The sequence below is a fragment of the Lepidochelys kempii genome, chromosome 2 (genome assembly GCF_965140265.1).
Source record: "Lepidochelys kempii isolate rLepKem1 chromosome 2, rLepKem1.hap2, whole genome shotgun sequence".
Classification (NCBI taxonomy): domain Eukaryota; kingdom Metazoa; phylum Chordata; order Testudines; family Cheloniidae; genus Lepidochelys; species Lepidochelys kempii.
This window is the reverse complement of record NC_133257.1, coordinates 248,693,875-248,718,192: the sequence shown is the minus strand read 5'-3', so window position 1 is coordinate 248,718,192 and position 24,318 is coordinate 248,693,875. Positions and strand designations below refer to the sequence as shown.

The 24,318-nt window shown below is 42.9% G+C and overlaps 1 protein-coding gene and 1 long non-coding RNA gene across 4 annotated transcripts in view; one reads left to right on the top strand and one right to left on the bottom strand.

Annotated features, from left to right (window-relative positions):
- The window catches only part of LOC140907779 (uncharacterized), a 238,375-nt gene that overhangs the window by 41,086 nt on the left and 172,971 nt on the right, over window positions 1–24,318 (top strand). The window lies entirely within an intron of this gene.
- The window catches only part of VIPR2 (vasoactive intestinal peptide receptor 2), an 88,150-nt gene continuing 77,386 nt past the window's right edge, over window positions 13,555–24,318 (bottom strand). For all 3 annotated transcript variants that reach the window (XM_073334537.1, XM_073334536.1, XM_073334538.1), the window contains exons 11-13: window positions 19,938–20,067; window positions 19,809–19,850; window positions 13,555–18,223 (exon numbers count right to left, since the gene is read on the bottom strand). In XM_073334537.1, the coding sequence (XP_073190638.1) occupies window positions 18,050–18,223; window positions 19,809–19,850; window positions 19,938–20,067 (346 nt within the window). In that variant the 3' untranslated portion in view covers window positions 13,555–18,049. The remainder of the gene's footprint in view (window positions 18,224–19,808; window positions 19,851–19,937; window positions 20,068–24,318) is intronic.

The following is a 24,318-nucleotide window of genomic DNA, read 5'->3' as shown; positions in this document are numbered from 1 at the left end:
CAAGCAAGATAAGACACCAAACCACACTGAGATTTTAGACTGCATTCATTACTGCACTGGCTGAGGGCCTGAGAACTGCTCCAGTGTCTGGTCAGGTAAAAAGGGGCAAGAACATATGGCTTAGACTGTGATTTGAGCTACACAGCTGTGTAGGTGAAAACGAACCCCTTATGCCCCACTGCAGGCTCCCCTGCCCTTCATCTGTGCAGATGGAAGCAAGCAGGGCTACCTTCTGCTTGGACCCTCCCTGGAGCTGGTAGGTAGGGAATGCACAGACTCTTGCTTCACCTTGGAGACTAACCAATTTATTTGAGCATAAGCTTTCGTGAGCTACAGCTCACTTCATCCGAAAGCTTATGCTCAAATAAATTGATCAGTCTCTAAGGTGCCACAAGTACTCCTTTTCTTTTTGCAAATACAGACTAACACGGCTGCTACTCTGAAACCTTGCTTCACCTTCATTACTTACCAGCAAGAGTATCTGTGCCACTGTGGGAGAGGGAGCAAAGAGGAAGCCAGGGAGGAATTGTGACTCAGGGTTGTCTGCTGTCACCCTGCATTCTGGTCCTGAGGTGGTGCAGTTTACACATGCTCCTGTGTTCAGGGCTGTGCCTATAGGCAGAGGGCGAGATTTCAAAAATACCTAAGGGAGTTAGTTGTCCAGTTCACAGTGAAAGTCAGTAACTTAGGCTCTGATCCTCAAAGATATTTAGGCATTTAACTCCCATTGATTTCAATGGAAGTTAGGAGCCAAAATACCTTTAAGAATCTGGGCCTTAACCGTATAGGCTCTTTGCAAATCTCACCCACTTGGCTGTAAATTAATACTTCTCCATCCGTGTAAAGTGGGAGAAGCCTCTTTGTTCCGATTGCTAGAAATGGCAATTCTGAGAGAAGACATGCTCGAGTTCCCTAACTTGGATCCTGCATGACAACAGATTTCTAAATCATTATGTGGCCTCCTCCCTTGGCTTCTTGTTCGATATGTTTGACTTTTATCTACTTTCACTCATTTTTTATACCTTATTTTTTCAGACTCTCTTATTATTTTGTTGCTAAAATTTCTTTCTTGATTTCCTGGCTGCTACTTGGGTAGGGTTACCATATTTGAACATTCAAAAAAGAGGACACTCCACGTTGGGGTGCTGTTGGCCGCGCCCACAGTCCACCCCCGCTCCTCCCACAGTCCGCCCCCACTCTGCCCCAGGTCCCGCTCCCTCCCCGCTTGGCCCAGCCACCGCACCCCTTCTTATTCCCTGGCCCGCCACTGGCTTGCTGCGTCCCTCCTCAGTCCCCCACCGACCACTTGCCTCCTCCCACCTGCCACTCACTCCCCTGCCAGAAACCCCCATGCCCGCCCCAAGAACCCCCGCCTGCCGCTGGCTCGCCGCTTGCCTTCTCACCCCCACCCACCGCTGGATCCCTCGCCACTCGCCTCTTAACCCCCCGCTGCCTGCCGCTGGTCTTCTCACCGCCCCTGCTGCCTGCCTCTGGCACGCCGCCTGCCTCCTTACCCTCCCGCCCACTGCTGGCTCCCTCGCTGCTCACCTCTTCACCCTCCCCGCCCTCCACTTGCCTCCTCACCCGCCTGCCAGCCACTGGCTCCCTCCCTGCTCGCCTCTTCACCACCACTCCCTGCTCGCCTACTCACCCCTCCTGCTGCAGGTCCCTCGGGTCCTAGGATCAGGGGCAGCTGAGGGGTCTCCATGTGCTGCGCCTGCCACAAGCGCAAGCTCTGTGGCTCCTATTGGCCGGGAAAGGTGCCAGTGGGAGCTGCCAGAGCTGCAGAGTGGGGCTTGCAGGTGCCGGCAGCACGCAGAGAGCCCTCCGCCACCCCGCCTCCGACCTGACCTTAAGAACAAGAGGGACCTGCCGGGGAATGAGGTGGGGAGTCCCAGCAGTGCTTACCTGGTGCGGCTCCTGGTCCGGCAGGTTACCTGGTGTGGCTTACCTGGTCCGGCAGGTCCCCCTGCCTCCTACGGTCGGGGTGGGAGGGCGGAGGGCTCTCTGCACGCTGCCGGCACCTGCAAGCCCCGCTCCATGGCTCCGGCAGCTCCCATCTAGGGTTACCAAACGTCCCTATTTCCGCGGACATTTTTAGATATTTAAAAATTCCTCCCGGACGGCGATATAACAACTAAAAAGCCGGACATGTCCGGGAAAATATGGACGTATGGTAACCCTAACTTGGGGATGGTGGAACTTGCTCAGCCTAACTTCAAACCTTCTTGAACAGGGTGGTTTCTAAAGTTCAACTTGAACAAAAACATCCAACAGGGGGAAAAAGCATGGTGAGAAATGGAGAAGATACTAAGCCAAGTGAAATACAGAAAGGCAGAGCAAAGGGGTCTTTTATAATAATAAGAAGTTGTATCTATGCACATACACAGACATCATGTATAGGACACCCACTTCTGGAAGTACAGTGTTAGTGGGCTTTTTTCTATTTCTATTCCGTACCATTCCTTATCTAGGCAAAGTTTAAAACCAACCAACAAACAACTGAATTATCCTTTAAAACAACAACATGGATTTAAATTACAGGGAAAAGAGTTTTTACTCCCCAACTAGTTTTGCAAACACAAAATTTACCAGAGTTTCCTACAACACTAGTTGCTTATTTTTCAGCACCTTTCCTTTTGCAGTGTAGTTTATTTCTTTGTCTCAGCTGTCCAGAATGGGAGGAGTTCCTTTCACCTGTCCAGTTACCTTTCATGAGAGGAGCAGAAGATAGCTGGTTCTTCTGACTGTCTCTCAGTTCCCACCTCCAGTCCCCTTCAACTTTACAAATTAACAGGCATCTGACAGCCCAACTGACAGCCCCTCAGAGATGATCTGATAAGTGGCAGCTTTCTTCACCATTCAAGATTGTGTCTGCTGTCCAACTGTTGGGCTTAAAGACACAAAACCGATATAAGTGTCTCTGGTTATTAGACACCATATAAGTGTCACTGGCTATTTTAAACCCTTGGAATTCATAATAAAATTCCATATTTCCCCAAACCACTTTTTGATTTCAAGGAAAAGGATGATGGCTCTGTTTTTATTTTAGTGATACTCATAGTTGCAGCTATACGAGTCCTTCAGCATTTTTAGTATTGTAACTACAGCTCGTTGGAAATGTTGTGATGGAACAAGTTTTCTGCTGGAAAATGCTGATTCAAGAAAATCAGCATATTCCACAGGAGTGTATTGATTCCATTGAAAATTTCCATGGAAACCTGCCTGGTTTTCTGCCAGCTCAACAATTTGCATCCCTGGCTCCTTCTAGACAACGCAGGTGATGGCTCCCTGGTGAGCCAGGCATCTATTCCCTAGCTGGTGGGCTCCCTATGCTGCCCACCTCATGGGCAGGTAGAGGGGCTGTCCAGCTCCCCAGATCAGAGTTCACACTAAAAATAGAAGAGTAGCTATGGCAGCACAAACAGCAGGAAGGACTTACTGCCCAAGTACTTTCCTAGGGTCTCAAAGAGGACCATACTGGGGTGAGGGGTTCTATCCCATCCTATTCCACCTCTCTTACCTCTGTGGCTACACTTTTAGTTTTAGCATGCTATCTCAATCAGTTAGCACAGGTATGTCTATTCCAGATGGAAATTCATAGAATATCAGGGTTGGAAGGGACCTCAGGAGGTCATCTAGTCCAACCCCCTGCTTGAAGCAGGACCAATCCCCAATTTTTGCCCCAGATCCCTAAATGGCCCCCTCAAGGATTGAACTCACAACCCTGGGTTTAGCAGGCCAATGCTCAAACCACTGAGCTATCCCTCCCCCTTTACACCATCCAGCTCCAGTGTAGACATACCATCATGATCAGGCAAACACTGAAGTGTGCATTTTAAAATCAGTTAAGCACAGAATACAACGGCGGACATCAAATTGTCAATATGCACCCACAGTTATCACTGAGTGGTGTTTGAGATTCTGCAGTATTTTTCCAGGCTTAAAATAGATGATAGCGTAGAACTGCACATCCTACCATGTGCTCACTGTGGAAAAATAAATTGAGGTTTCATAGACAGCCATCTTATTTACACACTAGCGCCATGATCCTGCAAACAGAAATACATGCACTTACCTTTATTCATGTGACAAGTATCAGGGGGTAGCCTGATGTTAGCGTGTTAGTCTGTATCCACAAAAACAACAGGGAGTCCGGTGGCACCTTAAAGACTAACAGATTTATTTGAGCATAAGCTTTCGTGGGTAAAAACCCCACTTCTTCAGATGCATGGAGTGGAAATTACAGATGCAAACATAAATATACTGACACATGAAGAGAAGGGAGGTATCAGTATATTTATGTCTGCATCTGAAGAAGTGGAGTTTTTACCCATGAAAGCTTATGCTCAAATAAATCTGTTAGTCTTTAAGGTGCCACTGGACACCTTGTTGTTTTTATTCATGTGAGAAATCCCAGTGATTTCAGTGGGTCTACCCATATGTCTGAAGTTAAGCATACATCTAACTGCAGGACTGGAGCCCCAGATGTAATATCACAGTTCGGTGATTACAGGCATGCACTTGCAAGAGGCTTAAGCCCTTCTGAAAATCATTACTGTTTTTTCAGTAGCCTTCTAAAACTCTGCAATAACAACATTGTTCACTATAATGTGCTGGTGAGTCATTATTGAAGCACATTAAATTTTTCTTTTAAATAAACAATGCTACTAACAAATATAATCCCAGTGATTGCTCTTGCAACCTCCGATTGGGCCCAGTACTATTGGTCCTATATAGGCAAAGCTCCCACTGGGAGCTGGGGTGGGTCGGGGAGCTGCCAGTGGGTGCAGAGCACCCACCAATTTTTCCCCGTGGGTGCTCCCGTCCCGGAGCACCCACAGAGTCAGCGCCTATGAGCACCAGTCCTGCAGATCTGGGACACAGTGATGGCCTTCAACTGGCATGAATGTGAATGCCATGTTGCTCTTGGAGAAATGTTCTTTCAGGTGGCACTGAAAACAGTAGTAAAGCAAAGATGGCCATATTCCCTTCCAAATGGGTTTGCTTAATGTTATCAAACTCATTAAGTTTTTATAATAGGACACACAGTTTCTGGAGCAATTTTTTTTCTTTTATGAGTTCCCTTCTGCTTCTCTTTCCCTCAAAGTCTCCAGCATCTAACTGAGCATTAGTCTAGACTCAAAATTTACTCTGACAGATTTGATACAACCCAAATGTTGTACCCAAATACGTTTTCAAATGTGATTGTTTTTCTGTGCTCACAAGTATTTTTGCTTCTCCTTTTTTCTCTCCCTAAATGACCTCTCTTTTCCTTCCCCATCAATGCCTACTCAGAGCATAGATTGCAATGCAGTGTCCCAATTTTGTTCAGCTGTGAGTTTTTTTTCGTCTCAGTAACTCCATTTGCTCCACCACTTATCTCTTTTAAAATTTCCTGCTGATTTCATAGTATAAATTTTAAGTGTCCCTTTCATGCTTGCTCTTCATCAAGTACCTGACAAATGTATTCATGCCTGCAATTCCCATCCAAAAAATTTGAAGGTTGTAAATTTGGGTCAATCATTTAGAAACTGTGTTAGTTTAAAAAAAATAAATACCATGTGTTTCTGAAAACTAGGAAATTCAGAATTAAAAATAAACTTAATTTAAAAAATTCAATATGCACTGAAAAAGCACAGTTAACAATCTTAACTCTGCCCTCATTTCCCTCATCAACTCTCCATCCTAAAAACTCAAGAAAACAGTATGCCTGCACATCATACAGCTTTATCATTGACAATATGAGCCGTGTATACTTAGGTATTTAAATAAGTATCAGGTGTGCTCTCTTTTTGTTTGGAGCTTCAGTGAGACAGACAAAATGTGAGACTGGCACCCAAAATGTTTTGCCATTCCTGTAATTACCATGAGTATGTCTATTATAGTGGAGCAGTAGCTCTGCTTTAGTTAAGGTTGAGAATTGCTTGCTGTTTAAAAGATAAGTTTTCTAAGTGCTCTACATTCAAAATGTTGATTCAGATTGTGTTGAAATTGGCTGTGCCTCATAAAAGCATGGCGTAAGATTAGTGGTCTAAATGTAGTGTCATTTGAGCAAGAGGTTCTTGAGATACAGCCCATGCCCCCCCGTCAAATCCAGCAGTTTACAAAATCCTGTGGTTCTTCCAATGTTTTTTTCCCACATACCTGTGTTCAAAATATGACTCTGATCCTCTCTAAACAGAGAGCAGCTGTTTGGGATTTACTTCAGCTAGTGCTTGAGACACACTATCCCTTTGCAGGGGCGGGGGTTATATTGACAAAGTTATTAAGGGTAAAGAAAAGGAGGACTTGTGGCACCTTAGAGACTAACAAATTTATTTGAGCTGTAGCTCATGAAAGCTTATGCTCAAATAAATTTGTTAATCTCTAAGGTGCCACAAGTTCTCTTTTTCTTTTTGCGAATACAGACTAACACGGCTGCTACTCTGAAAAGGGTAAAGTTTGTAACTCCAGAGTGGGAGGTGCCAAAATGATGCACTCAAAAGCGTGAAATGCGCATATGCAGCAAGCTCTGTTGAAGCAAGTTTTGCAGGCAGTCTATTGTCACAATAGGGAGTGGTTCAAAGTGACATGCTAAGGTCATTGAACTTAACCTACATTAACGCTGCATTATAAGCTTGGGCCCTACCCTTGGTGGTTTTCAGAGATTGCTCCTTGCTCTCTGCCTGCATTCTGCAAGGGCTCCTTTTGGAAGTTTTGCCCTGAGACCAAAATTTCTGGTTGAAGAGCAATATTTTAAAGCATTCTAAAAATCCACATACAGACTCCAGTTTTACTTGAGAAGTATTGAAAAGGAAATTAGTACTGATTAAATAGAGGGAAGAGGAAAGTAAGCCATTAAGGTAATCACGTTTCCTGAACAATGGAATTGTGATAAAAGAAAAGCAAGTTGCTAGGTCACTGGTCATGTGGTTCCTGATACACAGCCTCCTTAATATGAGCCACTCACAACATTTTCAACTTCTTATAGCTTTTTTTGGTGCAGAGCTAGAGAATATGGGGGATTGGAGCAGTAAGAGGGGCAGTGTGTGTGTGTGTGTGTGTGTGTGTGTGTGTGTGAGGGGGTGTTGGAGCCATCCTGGCAGTGTGGGATTTGGAAGGAGAGGGTGCATGGGGGGGGGGGGGCAAGGAGAGCATAGGAGGAGAGGGGTTTGGTGCTGTGGTGAGGGGGAATTAGGGAGAGTGGGATATATAGGAATGGGTAGTAGGCAAATGGATTAAGGGAAGGGGAGAAGGCTTGGTGGGGCTTGGGCTGGGGAGGGGTGGGATTAGTGGGAGTGCTGGGGAGACATCAGGTGGATGGTAAGGGGCACAGGGTAGCTTAAAGGCATGGGGGCCTATTAGTCCTGCATTCTCCACCGAAAACAAAACCAGATTACTGTCATATAAAATTAAAAAGATTGTAGAGGATATTTTAAACTAAAGGCTGGGGGAAAGCAAACAGTTGCAGAGAAACACATGGTTGGACAGAGCCATCACTTAGGGGAGGATCTATTAATGAGGATACGCTATGGCCTAGTAAAAAGGAGAGGATAAAAGTTCATGAAATACAGGTGGGAGCTGAAGAGAAACAGTCAAATGAAAAAGAGTGCCATTCAATTACATCACAAGGGACAGACAATAAGCCAGTAAATGTCATAATGTGACTATATAAATGCATGGAATACTGTGTGTGCAGATCTGCTCACCACAGCTCAAAAAATATATATATATTAGAAATGGAAATGGTACAGAGAAGGGAAACAAAAATGATGAGGGATATGGAACAGCTTCCATCTGAGGAGAGATTGAGAAGACTGGGACTGTTCAGCTTGGAAAAGAGCTGACTAGGAATGGATACGACAGAGGTCTATAAAATCAGGGATGGTGTGGAGAAAGTGAACAGGGATATGTCATTTACCCCTTCACATATCACGAGAACCAGGGGACGCCCGATGAAATTAATAGGCAGAAAGTTTAAAACAAATAAAAGGAAGTACGTCTTTACACAATCAACCTGTGGAACTTGTTGCCTGGGGATGTTGTGAAATCTGAAACTATAATGGAGTTAAAAAAAAAATTAGATAAGTTCATGGAGGATCGGTCCATCAGTGGCTATTAGCTAAGATGATCAGGGATGCAACCCCATACTCTGGATGTTCCTAAGCCTCTGACTGCCAGAATCTGGGACTGGATGAAAGAGTACAGATTACTTAGTGATTGCCCTATTCTGTTTATTTCCTCTGAAGCATCTGGCAGTGGTCACCGTTGGAAGACAATATATTGGACCCATTGGTCTGATCCAGTATGGACGTTCTTATGTTCTCACCTCCCATTTGAAGACCCCATGGCTTCCTGGTTTATACAGGGAATGGCAGCCACTTAGGGAATCATGGAGCAGTGTGTGTGTGTGGGGGGAATTACATGGGGGGGGTTATGTTTGGTGGGGGTTGGAGGAGTGCAGGGAAGAGGAATGGAAAGGAGGCGGGTCTGAGCTGTGCAGTGGGAGATGTTAGGGAGGTTTCGTCTCTGTCCTCCCAAAAGCCCCACATCCATGCCCCACCATGTCAGTCCCTGCAGTTAAAAACAGCCCCACAGACACCTGGGTAATCCAGGCACTGTTCCTGCTGCCTTGCTCCAGGTTCTCACCCTGCTGACACCTGCCTCTCTGTGTGCAGGAAGGAAACCAGGCTGTGCTGGCTGGGAAGAGAGATGGGAGACAAGGAGATGATGCAGGGGCGGCAAAGGGACTACCATGCAGCCAGTGCTTTCTATGTCCAGAGGAATCCTGGCCAAGGGTGCCAGCGGCCGTAGAGTGGGAGAGCTGTGCTGTACTATACAAGGATGCTGAGAAATTATTTTTTAAAATACACAAAGGAAATTAAATGCCCTCAGATGTTATGAACACAGAGTTAAGCGTGCCCAGTGATGCCTCATGCTCTTCCAGAATGTGGAGAGTGGCTAAACGTAAACCTCTGAAAGCTAAGAAATAGGAAGTTCAGGTGTACATCATCCCTGTGATGGAACCTGAACGCTGCCCTGTTTGCCTCAATATGTCAACCACACATACCAGCACTGTAGACTCAGAGATGCTACAGGGAACCTTGGAAACAGAACACATGAGCACTGCAGGACAAAGTCTAACACTCTGCAAAGGGTTAGGTTGGATGTAGCAAACAGGAACCACCAATCCCTGGCCTACATGCAAAGACTGTGCACGCCAACTCCACACAAACCAAAAATGGCCCCATCTCGTCACATGTACCCTGAGGAGTCCTTCTGAGATCTTGCCTTACTTCTCACTAAGCCCCGGAGACCTATGTCATGTATGCCACCAGCCTGCAGACAATCCCCAGGACAAGAGGACACCCTTATGCACCTCTACTGGCAACCAACAAAATTCAGCACTGAAATGAGGCATATTTGATCATTCAAGATACACATGTACCTCTCTTCATATCACAGTTCACTCTCCACCATTCCAACGGATACTTCCACCATTCAGTACAGCTGCCAAAATGAATGCAGCTGGAGTGCATGCAGATCCATCCTGGAATTCAACTCTGTGGAACACAATGCACACAATGGCACATTCTGAGTCCTTCCTCATAGCTATTTATTGCAGATTCATAGATTTTATGCCTCAAAGGGGCCATTAGATAATCTAATCTGACCTCCTGAATATCACAGCCCACAGAATTTCCTCCAGTTACTCCTGTATTGCGCCTAACAACTTGTGATTGACTAAAGCATTTTCCAGTAAGGCATCCGGTCTTGATTTGAAAACATCAAGAGATGGAGAATCCACCATCTCCCTTTGCACTGCACTTACTGAATCATTGCCAATGGTTACAGCCAGCTCCAAGGGGGCAGAGTTAAGGTTGCACTGTGGAGGGGCAGGGGGGGTGAAATGTGCCATAACATTGTGTTTCCTGGTTCTCAGAGGTTTAAGTGTAGCTGCTGTCCACATTCTGGAAGGGCATGAGATATCACTGGGCAAAACCTTTAACAAAGTTTGGGGGCAATTACTTTATTTTTGTCAGTATTCTGAAGCAGTGCAAGGCATTTCAGTGGAGACGGTGGCTAATGTAAAATATTGAAAATAAATACAATACACATCCTCATAAGGATTGTCATGAAAGACTTATTTAGTTATCTAGCTCATGTGACTGTGATCCCCCGCTTATGCCTCGTTACAGGTGTTGAACCCTAAACACCTGCCTCTTCATTCTTGATATTTACACCCTTTGAATATTTTCTCCCAGTAAATCTACTTCTTTTAGTCTGGGGTGGGCAAACTTTTTGGTCTGAGGGCCACATCTGGGTATGGAAATTGTATGGTGGTCCATGAATGCTTACAAAATTGGGGGTTGGGGTCCGAGAGGGGGTGAGGGCTCCAGCTGGGGGTGCAGGCTCTGCGGTGGGGCCAGAAATAAGGAGTTCAGGGTGTGGGAGGGGCCTTTGGGCTGGGGGTTGGGGTGGGGGGAGTGAGGGCTCCGGGGTGGGGCTGGGGATGAGGAGTTGGGGGTGCAGGAGGGTGATTCAGGCTGGGATGGAGGGGTTTGGAAGGTGGGAGGGGGATCAGGGTTGGGGTGCAAGAAGGGGTCAGGGTGCAGGCTCCGGGCAGTGCCAACCTCCAGCGGCTAGCTCTGCACACCACCCTGTCTGCAGGTGCCGCCCCTACAGCTCGCATTGGTTGTGGTTCCTGGCTAATGGGAGCTACGGGGGTGGTGCTTGGGGTATGGGCAGTGTGTGGAACCCCGTGGCTGCCCCTATGTGTAGGAGCCGGAGGGGGAACATGCCACTGCTTCTGGGACCCGCGCGGAACAGGGCAAGCCCCCAACCCTGCTCCCTGGGCGGAGCTCGAGGGTTGGATTAAAACGTCTGGAAGGCCGGATACAGCCCCCCCCAGAGCCGTAGTTTGCCCACCCGTCTTAGTCACTATTGAGCCCAGCTGTACTCACATAGGCATACTGGACCAAATTCAGGAGGAAGATGTAGGCCACACACCACAAAGTGCATGTAAATCTAGTTAAATTTAAAAGAGACTACGGTGGTGTAACTCACATGCTAAATAGCCAGAGGAGGCGGGAGTAGTAGAAATAGCAACTATCATAAGGGTATAAAAAGAGAGATACAGCTTATACTCTAAGGGGTCATATTATCATCATATAACATATCACTTTACACCTCACTTCTGAAATGGACCTAATACGATCGAATGTCATTACATGAGTAACGAGTCATGAATGGAGAAATAGACAAGGTGCAGGGGATGAAGAGACGAGTGCCTTCAGCAAGTGAAATGTTGAGAATCTGGAGTAGGGGACAAGCACCCAAGTGTTGCTGGGAGGTGAAATGGGAGCTGTATCCGTGACTGAAAGAAGAGAAGGGCCAAGAGTAATAAGTGCTGGGAGTGTGGCTCCCTCGCAGTGGGAGTGCCATAGGGAATGAAGACACAGGCATGGGACACAGGCACCTTAATGCTGGCCACAAAACTGGTCAGTCCCTGCCCCAAGATAATTCTTGTATGTCACCTAACAATGGGCAACATTGATTTAACTATAATTCAGCCCGGGGCCACACAAACCACAAAATTTAAGGCTAGACGGGTCCACCATCTAGACTGACATCCTGGATATCACAGGCCACAAACACCTGCACCTTAAACCCAACCACCAAAATTAGACCACAGCCCACAGGAAATTAGACTAGAGCAGAGAAAAGGAAGGACTGAGGTGCACCAGTGCCTGAGGCTCCCGCAATTACAAGAAAATGATTACATGAAATATACCCAGATAATCCTGGCAAGTGACCACACCCACATGATGTAGGGGAAGGTGAAAAACTCCAAGGTCACTGCCAGTCTGAACTGGGGGAAAATTGCTTCCTGACTCCCACATATGGCGATTAGTTAGACCCTGAGCATGTGAGTAAGAACCACCAGCCAAGCACCTGAGAGAGAGAGAATGCTCGGTGCCACCTCAGAGTCCTGGCCCACGTCTCCAGCCATGGCATCCCTAATGCTTCAAAAGGAGAGAAAAAGACCTCTCAAACTCCAGAATATATTAGGGGTGGAGGGAATCTCTTTCTGCTCCCTGCAGGTGGCCAGCTGAAGCCCTGAAGCATGAGTTTTTAGGAACCAAAGCCATAAACCAGAAGTGAGCCCTAGGGCTGTTGAGCAATGCCCCCCTCATATCTCAAGCAACCTCATCATACAATCACACTCAGAAATGTGTCCAATGTGGATGCATGGTGGGCCCTCTGTGGAAGATAGAGTGTGCAACAGAGGGGCCTGCCTCCCAGCATCCACTGGACATCCACATATGGAAGGTTCTGTCTGTGAACAGATCTAGTGGGGATGATACAGGCCATTGACTTCCAAAGGAACAGTTGCAGAAGGTTAGGGCACCAGTTTAGGACTTGGGAAACCTGAGGTTCAATTTCACGTTCCCCCACAAACTTTCTGAGAGACGCTGGATGAGTCATTGTGTCTCCTGTGTCCCTCACATCCCACTTTGTAAAATGAGGATATTATTTCCATATCTTGCAGCGGTGCTCTACAATCCAGACTGTGAGGTACACAGCTTCTATGGTAATGGGGACCACAGAAATAAGAATGAATGAACGATAGCTAGTGCTCACAGTGAAATAACACGGGCAGAATCAGGCCCTGTATTAGCACATAAAAGCATTACATTATGAATGGAAAGAATGCCTGCAACTTAAACTCAAGGGTGGATGAAATTTAAAAAAAAGCTATGCTCCTTTGTTTTGGTAAACTGGCTGTTAGACACAATGACCTTGTCAAGTTAGTCAAGACACAAGTAGAGCTATCTGGCTCTCTTATCCTCAGGAGATATGCAAAATCTTTGATTAGACTGTAGAGAGCCCACTCCTTTAAATTAGGTCATAGCTTTCATCTGTGGTAGCTCTGCTATATCACAGACACTGGGAATATCTGGGCAAATGTATTAAGCAAGAGAGGCAAAGACTGAGAAACAGAGATCAAAATGCAAGCCCTGACATAGAGAAAATACTGAATCTTTTGGATCAATTGTGTATATATGTGTGCACGCATGTGTCTGCAGGCAACCGAGAGAATATTTTTATACCAACACAAATTCACTAGAGTTGAATAAAGATTACCTACTTCTCAAAAGGAAAATCTCAGGTAGGTGAGTTACTTTTTTACATGCAAGGATTAAAGTTGTTTACTAAAAACCAGAGCATTAACTTCAGACACATCTCTTGGACTATCTCTGGCCTGACATATCAATGAGAATATGGATCACGTCACCAGTTGGGAGGTTTAAGCAGTGCAGGTGTTGAACCAAACCATCCACAAATACTATTTTCTGACACTATTTTCAGTCTATTATGGCTAAAGTTTGCTACAGAACTGAGTAAACTGTTGTTAGAATAAAGCATGTGAATATCTGCTTTTTCACAGCCATTGCATGGAGCAAACCACAGAGAAATCTGTTAGCATTATGACATTATAAATCAGCAGGATAACAGAGACTACAGATGCTGTATTACAAGTATGAAAAGCAAATCTATTTACACACATTTATCTATACATCATCATAATCTGTACATTTTGTAAAAAATACCATTCATTTACATCAGGTTTAAAGTTTACTGTACTTGACACATAAAAACCACTACCAATACAGAGGACCAAAGAGAACGTGTTAAACAGTTTCTTATGCGAATGCACTAGGGAAAAGTTGCAGGATGTAAATAATCTTATTATAGTACATATGGAAATAAAGCAGTTTTATACATAGCAGCCTGGTATAAAGTAGTTTACAAAGTAGATGTACTTGGATTTTGTTTAATTACACTTTATTACAAGATGTATCAATGGCAAAATACATTTTTATACTGGATTATTAAAGCAGACTCTGGAATTCTCTGTGTTTAATGTTATGGTGATGTAGTCCTCATAACATACTTGTCAGAAAAAGTGTTTATCTTGATGTTTTATTTAAATCACAAAAATAGCACAGTGTACTAAATCATGCAGTTTGGTAATGGCAGTGCAGTATTCACTGCTCAGAGATTATCAAGGTGTATAGAGGCACAGTTGGTAATTTAAAAGTAGTCTTTTGTTGGTAAATGACACAGCTTGCTGTATCACTGCAGACACAGGGTTGTAGTCTAAGACTATGGAATGACAACCTATAAATACAGAGTAATTCTTTCTGCAGATTACTTGTCAGTTCTACCTGATATTGCCAGAAGAGTTTAATGTTTGATTGTCATTAGGGATGTGTGAAAAATTTTGCACGTAAAGTGGAGAAGGAGAATTTTGGCTTTTGTCATTTACACATTGTCACTTTCCTTGGATGTAATTTGGATGAGGTGGGGAGATGAGCTTGGGAGATGGCAGTTTACATATCTCTTCCCTCTCTCGCCCCCAAAAGTTGTGAAGGGCCAGATTGTGGTACTCTCACATTGAGAAGAGCCTTTCTCTGGTCTGCTAAGGCCACTTTGTACCTCACGTTTGTGCCAAATGCCTTCCCATCCCCAGCGTCAGAGGAGGGAGAGGGCATGCCTGCAGTGCTCTGGGGTGGGGAGAAGGGGTGCAATAGAGTTGAGCAGGCATACTCCCTATCTGCTACTGGAGTAAGGTCTTTGTGGAGCCTTACAGCAGTGGCATACGTTCGAGCTGTTCCAGAGCAGCTCCAACTTGTGCTAACATAGGGTAGCTCCAGATCAGGGAGCCACAAACAGTTATCTGTGCCCCACTCCCCAATCTCCACTCTGTCCAGATGAAGACGACAATGCACTGATGTCAGAGGGGCTATTTGTGGTGCGCAGTGTAATTCAGAATGAGTAAGAGAAACACAATCTGGCCATCTCCCCATGCCTTAGACACAGGATCAGCCACAACCTGTCCCAGTGTACGAGATGTAATGAAACTGAAAACCATGCAAAATCATCAGGTTTCAGGTTCTGCAAATGACTCCAAGATCTCTTTCTTGAGTGGTAACAGCTAATTGAAACCCCATCATTTTATATGTATAGTTGGGATTATGTTTTCCAATATGCATTACCTTGAATTTATCAACATTGAATTTCATCTGCCATTTTGTTGCCCAGTCACCCAGTTTTGAGAGATCCTTTTGTAGCTCTTCGCAGTCTGCCTGGGACTTAACGATCTTGTGTAGTTTTGTATCATCAGCAAATTTTGCCACCTCACTGTTTACCCCTTTTTCCAGATCATTTATGAATATGTTGAATAGGATTGGTCCCACTACAGACCCTTGGGAGACACCACTATTTACCTCTCTCCATTCTGAAAACTGACCATTTGTTCCTACCCTTTGTTTCCTATCTTTTAACCAGTTACCAATCCATGAGAGGACCTTCCCTCTTATCCCATGACTGCTTACTTTGCTTAAGAGCCCCTGGTGAAGGACCTTGTCAAAGGCTTTCTGAAAATCTAAATACACTATATCCACTGGATCCCCCTTGCCCACATGCTTGTTGACCCCCTCAATGAATTCTAGTAGATTGGTGAGGCATGATTTCTCTTTACAAAAACCATGTTGACTATTCCCCAACAAATTATGTTCATCTATGTGTCTGAAAATTCTGTTCTTTATTATAGTTTCAACCACTTTGCTTGGTACTGAAGTCAGGCTTACCGGCCTGTAATTGCCAGGGTCACCTCTGGAGCCCTTTTTAAAAACTGGCATCACATTAGCTACCCTCCAGTCATTTGGTACAGAAGCTGATTTAAATGATAGGTTACAGACTACAGTTAGTAGTCCTACAATTTCACATTTGAGTTCCTTAAGAACTCTTGGGTGAATACCATCTGGTCCTGGTGACTTATTACTGTTTAGTTTATCAGTTTGTTCCAAATATTTGAATATTTTGACCAATGTTAACACAAGTATCACTGAACAGTCAAATCTTTTTAACTTTTTAAGTTAACTTGAAAAGTGACTGTCTCTACAAAATATTCTGAGTGGCTTAAGGTATAAAAAGCTGGTATGAAAGTCCCTTGATTGTCAGATTATTTTTGTAGAACAGGAAAGGCCTCAGTTGTGCAACGGTGACCATTTACCTTTTGAACCAAGGCTATTGTTTGTGAATATGGCAATAAATAGATTGTTTTGTGTAACAATCTTATTTCTATTACTTATTGTTACTTAAAATGAACTACAATACAGGGTGTTTATTGGTAATACTAATTAGAAGATATGAATTAAGTGATTATTATTTAAATCATGGCAACTGTCATGTAATGTACAATTTGCTGTTTGAAATATTGTGGTAACACTTCAGTTTATGAGGCAAAAGTACTCATGCAAATGCACAGTATTCACACTTGTTATTTAGAGAGGACATGGTCAGTTGTGACATGAGAGGTAAACATAACAGTGCTTATGTCTTGTAAGACTCCAGTGTGTATTTATAAGCACTTGTCAGCGCTGTGTCTTTTATTTCACTGGGCTACATAAGGGGCTTGAGGTTACCAAAAAAATCCTTTCAATTTATGCCTTTTATGGTCATTTGAATGGGATTGTGTCTTTTTTTTTCTGGCCTTGCTGGTCAGGATTGCATTTTCAATCACCTCACAGATATAAAACGGCATTTTGTTGAAAGTATTTACATAGTTCATTAAACTCCAGTAATATTTATAATTTGATATACTTAATTTTAGCTGCCAAATGTGAAGTTCTAAAGATATATTTTAATAAAATCATTATGTATAAAAACATGTTTTCAGTGGGTGAGTGGGATGTCCATTCCTGTTTAGTTTTCACTAGGTTGTTCTATTAGGAAAATACCCCTTTAGAAAGTTAGATAGTAAGAGATTGAGGCGCCTAGTTTGTATTCTATGTATTCCTAACTCTTTTCTAACATCAGTGTGGGTTCCTTTCTGTCTGTTTATTTTATATGATGGATATCTATCATAAATGTAACCAAAATATTTTTTTCTTTTGAACCAAAGCAAAGAGGATACCATTTCTGAGAACTCATAGAACTTGATGGCTAGGGTATTAAGGTTCAGTCCCACCTTTCTGAAACAGATACATGTACTGTCAGGTAGGTAGAAAAAAATCAGATGGAGGAGAAGTCATTAAAAACATTAACATTTGCCAAATGTTACCACAGAGTTACCACAGATATCTTTGATTTTTAGTATGGGGTAAAACTCTAGTAAACTCAGATACCACTATTGGCAAATGCTGACTGTTTAATGACCACTACTATGCAATGGACTTTTCTGTAAGGACTGCAGGGCTAGCCTCACATTCTGCATTAAGATATGTAGAAATGGGCACTCGTGCAGGAAAGCAGGATCAAGCCCTTAGGATCAAATATTGCAGTGAGGTAGCTCTGAATTGAATTAGGATTTATGTAAGGAGCTAAGAAGGACTAACATTTTCTTCTGTGCAAAATACGGACTCATAATGCCCTTCATCTGTATGCTAAATTCCCACTGTCATCAACTGGATTTCCATATGGGGATCAGGAACATACATATGGCCCTAAATATCTCTATTTCAATTTTCTTTGCTATAGTAGGGTCTAGCATCTGTGTGAAAGAAACAGTCTATTAAATATAGATGGTATATATGATATTCTCTCTCACCTCCCACCCTACCCCCGTAAACATGGACCAAAGCAACATACACTGGGCATGGTTCAGCATACATTACATATTAGAGAGAGAGATAAATAGAAATGGAGCATTACAATAAATTATATTTAGATAGTTACTGCTGGTACAAATGACAGGAGAACATCAGAATGTAATGTGAATACGACTAAATAAAAACACAAAGGCTCGAAAGGTATTTAAGCGCCTAACTCCTACTGCTTTCAGATCAATGGGGGTTAGGCAGCTAAATACCTTTGGGGATTTAGGCCAAAATGTCTGCAAAGCCGCCAGCCCATCTGTTACCTGATTTACTGCACCAAGCCATTCTCCAGACGTCAATATGTAGAAAAGCAAAGCATAAATGGTGCATTTTAGAAAATATTACATTGAGTTCCATACAGTGATATGTCCCATAATCTTTAGTTTGAGCTACATGGTTTATATCACTGTGGTCTCTGTCTGCATAGAAGACTGTGCCCCTGAATTCTGATGGAGCTGGGAGACACTTTCTGAGCCATTTCGAGAAATAGAACAGCTATTGGGTCTGTAGCCGCGGCCCACTGTCTGCCTCAAACATAAACTCCGCCATTTCCTTTTCAGCTCACCTTGTACCTATATTTAAAAAATGCATGTGAGTTAAAAACGCACTTTACATGGGAAACATTTGTGCTTTCATTAGTGTCACATGCAAACTACTAAAATAATCTCTATTTTACTTGAAAAGAAAATTGAGTTAAAGAGTCCGAGAAGAGTTATTAATAATACTTTGAACTCATATAATGTCTTCCATCCAAAGACCTGAAAATGTGCCATAACCCTTTGGCCTCCTGAGAAGTAGGAAGAAAAATAAAAGTAAACACAACTCTTCTAAATTCAGATAGGCAGCACAATCCTGAGATAAAAGCACAGGCATGAGAACCTGGGCTCTAAGTTTAGCTTTGCTATGGACTTATTGTGTGATCCCAAGAAAGTCACATAACATCTCTTTACCTCCACAACTTTAACCACAACTACCTCCCTAGGATGTAAAGCTTAGCTCCAAAATCCTCAGGTTGCAGGGGCTAACTATTATTATTAATAACAACAACTCAGAACTCTATTATTACTGAGAGCAGTTGACTAATATGTTTCCTATGCCCAGAATTTAAAAGTGTATTGACTTGGCTGAAAAATGAGAAGAGAACAATCAAAAAGGGTTTGTAAAAATGGTGGGTAGTTATTTATGATAAGTTTTTACCGATGAGTAAGCCGAGGCATAAATAATTCAGTGACTAGCCCAAGATAATGCAGCACATCAATGTCAGAGCCAGGAAAACTCAGGTGATCTGGCTCCTAATCCTTCACTCTAGCAAATGCACACACTCTTTCTGTGATATACTCTATTATTTAAAGTGTGGTTCTACTCTGAAAAGTGACTGTGCAAAAATGGCATCTTCTTATTCAGGGGATATGTCCTCGAATCTATTGGTCATCATATGAAATCAGATGACAACAACACCATGAAGGAGGGCCTAGATGTGCCAAGTTTTACAGTAAAGACTAAATTGTAGTAAGCGCTTAGCATCCAGAAGCTCCCATTTAGGGACCTTAGCAAGTTCTCAGATTTTTGAAAGAGCTCAGGCTCCTATTTAGGCACCTGAATGAAGTGGTCAGATTTTCAGAAGCACTCTGCACCCCATAGCTCCCATTGAGAATAATGTAAATCATCACCATCACCGGTGCACTTCAAGAACAATGGGAGCTGTTGGGTGCTGAGGATTTTTGAAAACCTGGCTCCAATTGTGCGAGCAGAAGTGTGTCCCAGAGAATTTCCAAAATTAACCTTTGAAAGTTTTGGGATGAAACCCCAAAAAAACAACAACCTCCCATTGACTGCCCTAGGGCCAGGACTTCACCTTTGGGATTTTCTTAGATTAATAAACAGTAAGGATAGAATTTAATAACACCTCCTGGTTTTAGGGTGATAGAGGTCCCAGACAGAGTTTAACCTCTCTTCTCCCCACAATTACGCCTTCGTATGGCGTTTTTTATATCTAATATAATCCCCTCTCATATAGAAATCACCATATTCTGTACAATAATAACTCACTGATACGATTTATGATTTATATACTAGAATACTAAGGCTGCTATTACACTTATTGCTACTACATTGAAAACATTATTCAATATCACTGGGGAGAAAAGGGAAACTTACTTCACTGTTCAAAAAGCAGTACAGGACTGCAACAACCAGCCCCTGTAAACAGACAACGTGTATCAGTTAGTACACAGCTCTGAACTCAATCAGTAAAAGAATTAACATTTGTAAAGGTTTAGAATTTACCTGAAAAGATCCCAAAGATAACTCAAAAATTATCTGATAGTGACTGGAAATGCGTATAGGAAATACAGCAAACACCATGTAGTGAACTCCAAATAACGGAATAAGCAGCAATGTTGATTTTGCAAGTCTCCTAAATAATCAGAGCAGAAGAATTGGAGCTTAATGGAGTATCCCAGTAAAGTCTTGTTTCAGTAACATACATATTTAGTGCACTTTTATTTTTTTAGATCAATCCTGTAAGCCCTCAGACAGTATGATCTGTAAATTAATATTCCTCATAAGGGCCATTCATACCTACTGAAAACTATATTTTCTCTTACATCTTTGCTATAGTAAGCCCACACTGGCCTTATAGTCACTGGGTGAGATTCTGTGTTATGGTTCAAAGAGCTATAGTGGCTTTAAGCTACCTTTGCACCCTCCTGATTTTGGGGCTGTTGCAGGGGCTAGAGAAGCCCCCGGCATAACTCAGACAGCCACTGGGGGGCTGTCTAAATTCAGGAGCCTCCTTGGGCTGTCCTGTAGACTGCACCAGGCTCCAGAACCTCCACAGCATGGTGTGCTGTAGCCCCATCCTTGACAAAGTCCTCTTGTCCACAGTGTGGCCCCTGTGTCCAGGTTTGTGAGGGGGTCCTTGGACAACAGCCTTATGGCTGCCTTCCACAATGCCTTCATCCAGGCAATCCTCCCCCAGCTGGACAAGAGGCTTATAGAGTGACTTACGCTGCCCTGGCCCTTTTTAGATTGTATGAAGTGTCAGAGCATAGTTGAAGATCTGACCCAAACAGTAGGGAATACTGGAGAGTTATCCAGACATCTCCATTTTCTTTAATTTGAATATTAAAATACATTTAAAATGTACAATGTGTAAACAGTGCCTGGAGAATGTGATCCCAGAGCAGTCCTTCAATCAAGGGATTTCTTGGGCAATTATATACTGATCCCAGAGTCCTAACACCTCATTTTATACTGATGGCATGAAGCATTTACCCTTCATTAATTAAAATTCCAACAGTTATGTAACAATAATTATTGAAGTACAAGAGAAAATTATATAAGTATCTGGAGATAGAACTTTAATTTGTTAAGCAGCATGATTTTGTCAAACTGACACTAAACCGTTGAAAAGGTGGGAAGCTAATTATCCTTTAGCTGTCATGCATTTTATTTTAATAACATAAACTTTACATGTTATATGGATTCAGTCAGGCATGCTTATGGATGCCTGATCTTAGATAAAATGCAAAAAGTTAACATGGAGAGTCCAGTGAGTCATCACTGTCTTGACCACAACTAGATTCAGCAATGAAACAGATAGGCTGCCTTGAGGCAACCATCTTAAACCCAAACTATCTATTTAAGAGACTACGCATCTAAAGAACCTTCTATTTGAAAGTGTCTGTGCCAGTCCTCAAAGTCCTCCATGGATCATGCTCAAAATATTTCAGAGGTTGCCTCTATCTATGTGACAGTGACCTTCTGGACAGCAAAGTTCCTCAGGAATCACAATATGTCTGGACCTGAAGGTGAAACCAATGACCGTGAAAGACAGGGCTTCCTCAGCAAAATATCCTAACCTTTGAAATTCTCTACTGGAGGAGAGGAGAATGACCACAAATCTCACTGCTTCGAGAGCAAAGTGAAAAACTCATGTCTTCAGCATAGCTTTCTGACCACCAAAACCAAACCAGCAGGAAAGCAGATGAAAGAGAGAAGAGGGAAAGGCAGCAGGTGGGGAAGAGGAAAAACAGAGAAGAGGAGTGAAGTGGAAAGTGGGAAGGGTAAAAAATAAAGAATAATAAAACCAAAATAATTAATCAAAACAGAACAAATTAGTGAATCAACATCTGCCCCTATGTGGCTTGTGGGGGAGTTAGAAAAGAAATAAGAATCTCGACAAATGGATAGAAGTCAAATTTCATTTACATCCATATATATATAAAATGACGGCCTGGGTAAAACACGTCTAACCTGTTCTCTTGTATGACTTTTTAAATTTCATGTTTCCTTGTAGTCACTTAAGAATCAGTGGTCCCAATTTTTACAATTATATCTGAATTTAGATTAAAATTTCTAATAAATATTAGCAATATTTTTCATCATCTATGGCCATATAACTTATATTAACCCGTCTCCCGTAATCGTGACGACTTCCTTCCCTAAAATAATATGAGTGCTATGAAAATTTATCTTTGACTTCTATTTGTGGGTATCAAATTAACCTCAGGGCAGAAAGCATACACATGATCCTACACCCTACTTAAGACCTACATTAAGGGATTATGAGTAGCGTAGGACCTGGCAGGGCCTTCTACAGTGGGATGAATTTCATCCCATGGATGGAGGCATGCTACTGATGTTGCAGAGGAAGATTAACTTTTCCAAAAGTGCCTAAATGATGTAAAAGCTGAAGCCCCAATTTCAGTGGAAGTTAGAAGCCTGAATACCTTTGAGGATCTGGTCCTTAGGAGTCCAAGTCTCACTGACTTTCAGTGTCACTTAGGCACTTTTGAAAATGTAACACAATATCTACTTTTCCCGGCAGACCCTGGTGTGACTCTTTCCAGAACGCATAATGATATGCCATGCAACCACTTTATCTTGTCATATGTCTCCAGAACTAACAGCCCGACTGTGAAACACTCACTCATGTTGGTGAGCAGCCACACTGAAATCAGTGGCGCTAAGGATATTAGTAAGTGCTTACCAGTATGAAAGAGGGTTGCGCAATCAAGTCCTAATTTAACAAAGAAAACCTCCCCATATCCACACCAAAAATTTCAGTACATTTAAGGTCAAAGCCTCCATGATAATCCTGACTTTTGCAAACCACACAAGTTATCAAATTCCAGACCATTTACACAAACTTTGTACCTTGTGATCTCATGCTCCACTTTCATTGTTTCTCAACTTTCACATTAGCATTTTTGCTTTAATAATTTTCGACTGACTGTGGAGCTAACTCTATATGACACTGACATTTTAATGGAGGAAACAGCCATACAAAAATAGTCTCATGCCCCTCTGCATTTTAGAAATTGCATTTGCATGTACATAAATGAGGCTTCTGGACCTTTAAATTGCTCTGCAATATTTCTCAGTGAGCTTGATCTACCATTCTCATGGATGTCTACTGAACACCAAAACACCATCCAAACCAAAATTAAAAACCAGGCAATCAGACTCTCAAGAGTTGAGTTCACACTGATGAACAGTGAAAAACAGGTCTGCTGCTAGTAAGCAGCCTACACTGTAAGACACTAAGATGCCCTATGGAGGACGCTTGGAGAAAAACAGAACACACAGGACTGAACAGAAGTATAAAAATGAAGATGGGAGGAAAAAAAGAATAGCTCTTGCACAGATGTCCTGCCCATCGTCTGGTCAGTTTTCTGAATAATAAATAAGAGACCCCAAAATCTCAAGTAGTGTGGTCCATAGATTGAGCAGGCCATACAGCGTGGTCCACTGGTTGAGACAACAAACATGCCACCTTCACAGAGAGCTCAAGTATCCGCAGCCCAACCTGCTGCAGTCTTTACTGGTGGGTTTCTTTGTCTTGAGACATCACAATCCCTAACCTCTCAATTACCAAAACAGGGAAGCAAGGTATCATCGCATATGTAGATCTATAAGTGAGCTGCTCCGAAGCCAGCTACATTAGGGGCTACAAGGGAGCAGGGAGGAAAAGCAGGTCACTTCAATGGAACACCTAGTGCAGATGTGGTAGCTTGTTTACGCTGCTGTCCTGAAGCTTTTAACCCACCTGGAAGCCCCTCCTCTGCCTTGTGCCCTGCTGAATAGTATGGCTGCCCTCTGGTTGGGGTGTAAAAATAAGCACTACACTTCAAGCCTAGTACCCCAGACAGAATACCTAGACATTACAACATCATATTCACTACATTGTTTTTTGTAGGACCTGTCACATCCTATTGAAATCAGTACAGAGCAAGTAAAACCAAGTTTGAGGCTTAAATGGACAGGCTGGTATATAGTGCCCATAAACTAAAGCCAATTCAAACAACATCAGGTGAAAAGTCCACATCTGTCCCCTGATGTGACTTAAGGGATGATCCTAGGAAGTTTGTGGAAAGTTTTTGTAGACTATGGCTGGATTCTTAAGTGACTTGTAGAAACTACAGGAGAATTTCCATATTTTTAAAAGAATCGTGATGCAACAGTAAGGTGCCAAACATGTCACACTGGTTACAGAAAAAATACCCAGGGTTTTATTGGGTATTTTTCATTTTGGTATTGTCAAAAAGTTTCTATCGCTTTTTAAATATGTACGGCAACAGCTTGTTTTGGTGAAGTGAACAGGTAATTAACAAGGAACCCTATTAAAAGGCCTACTGTGTGTGACTAGATGGCTTGGGGTTTT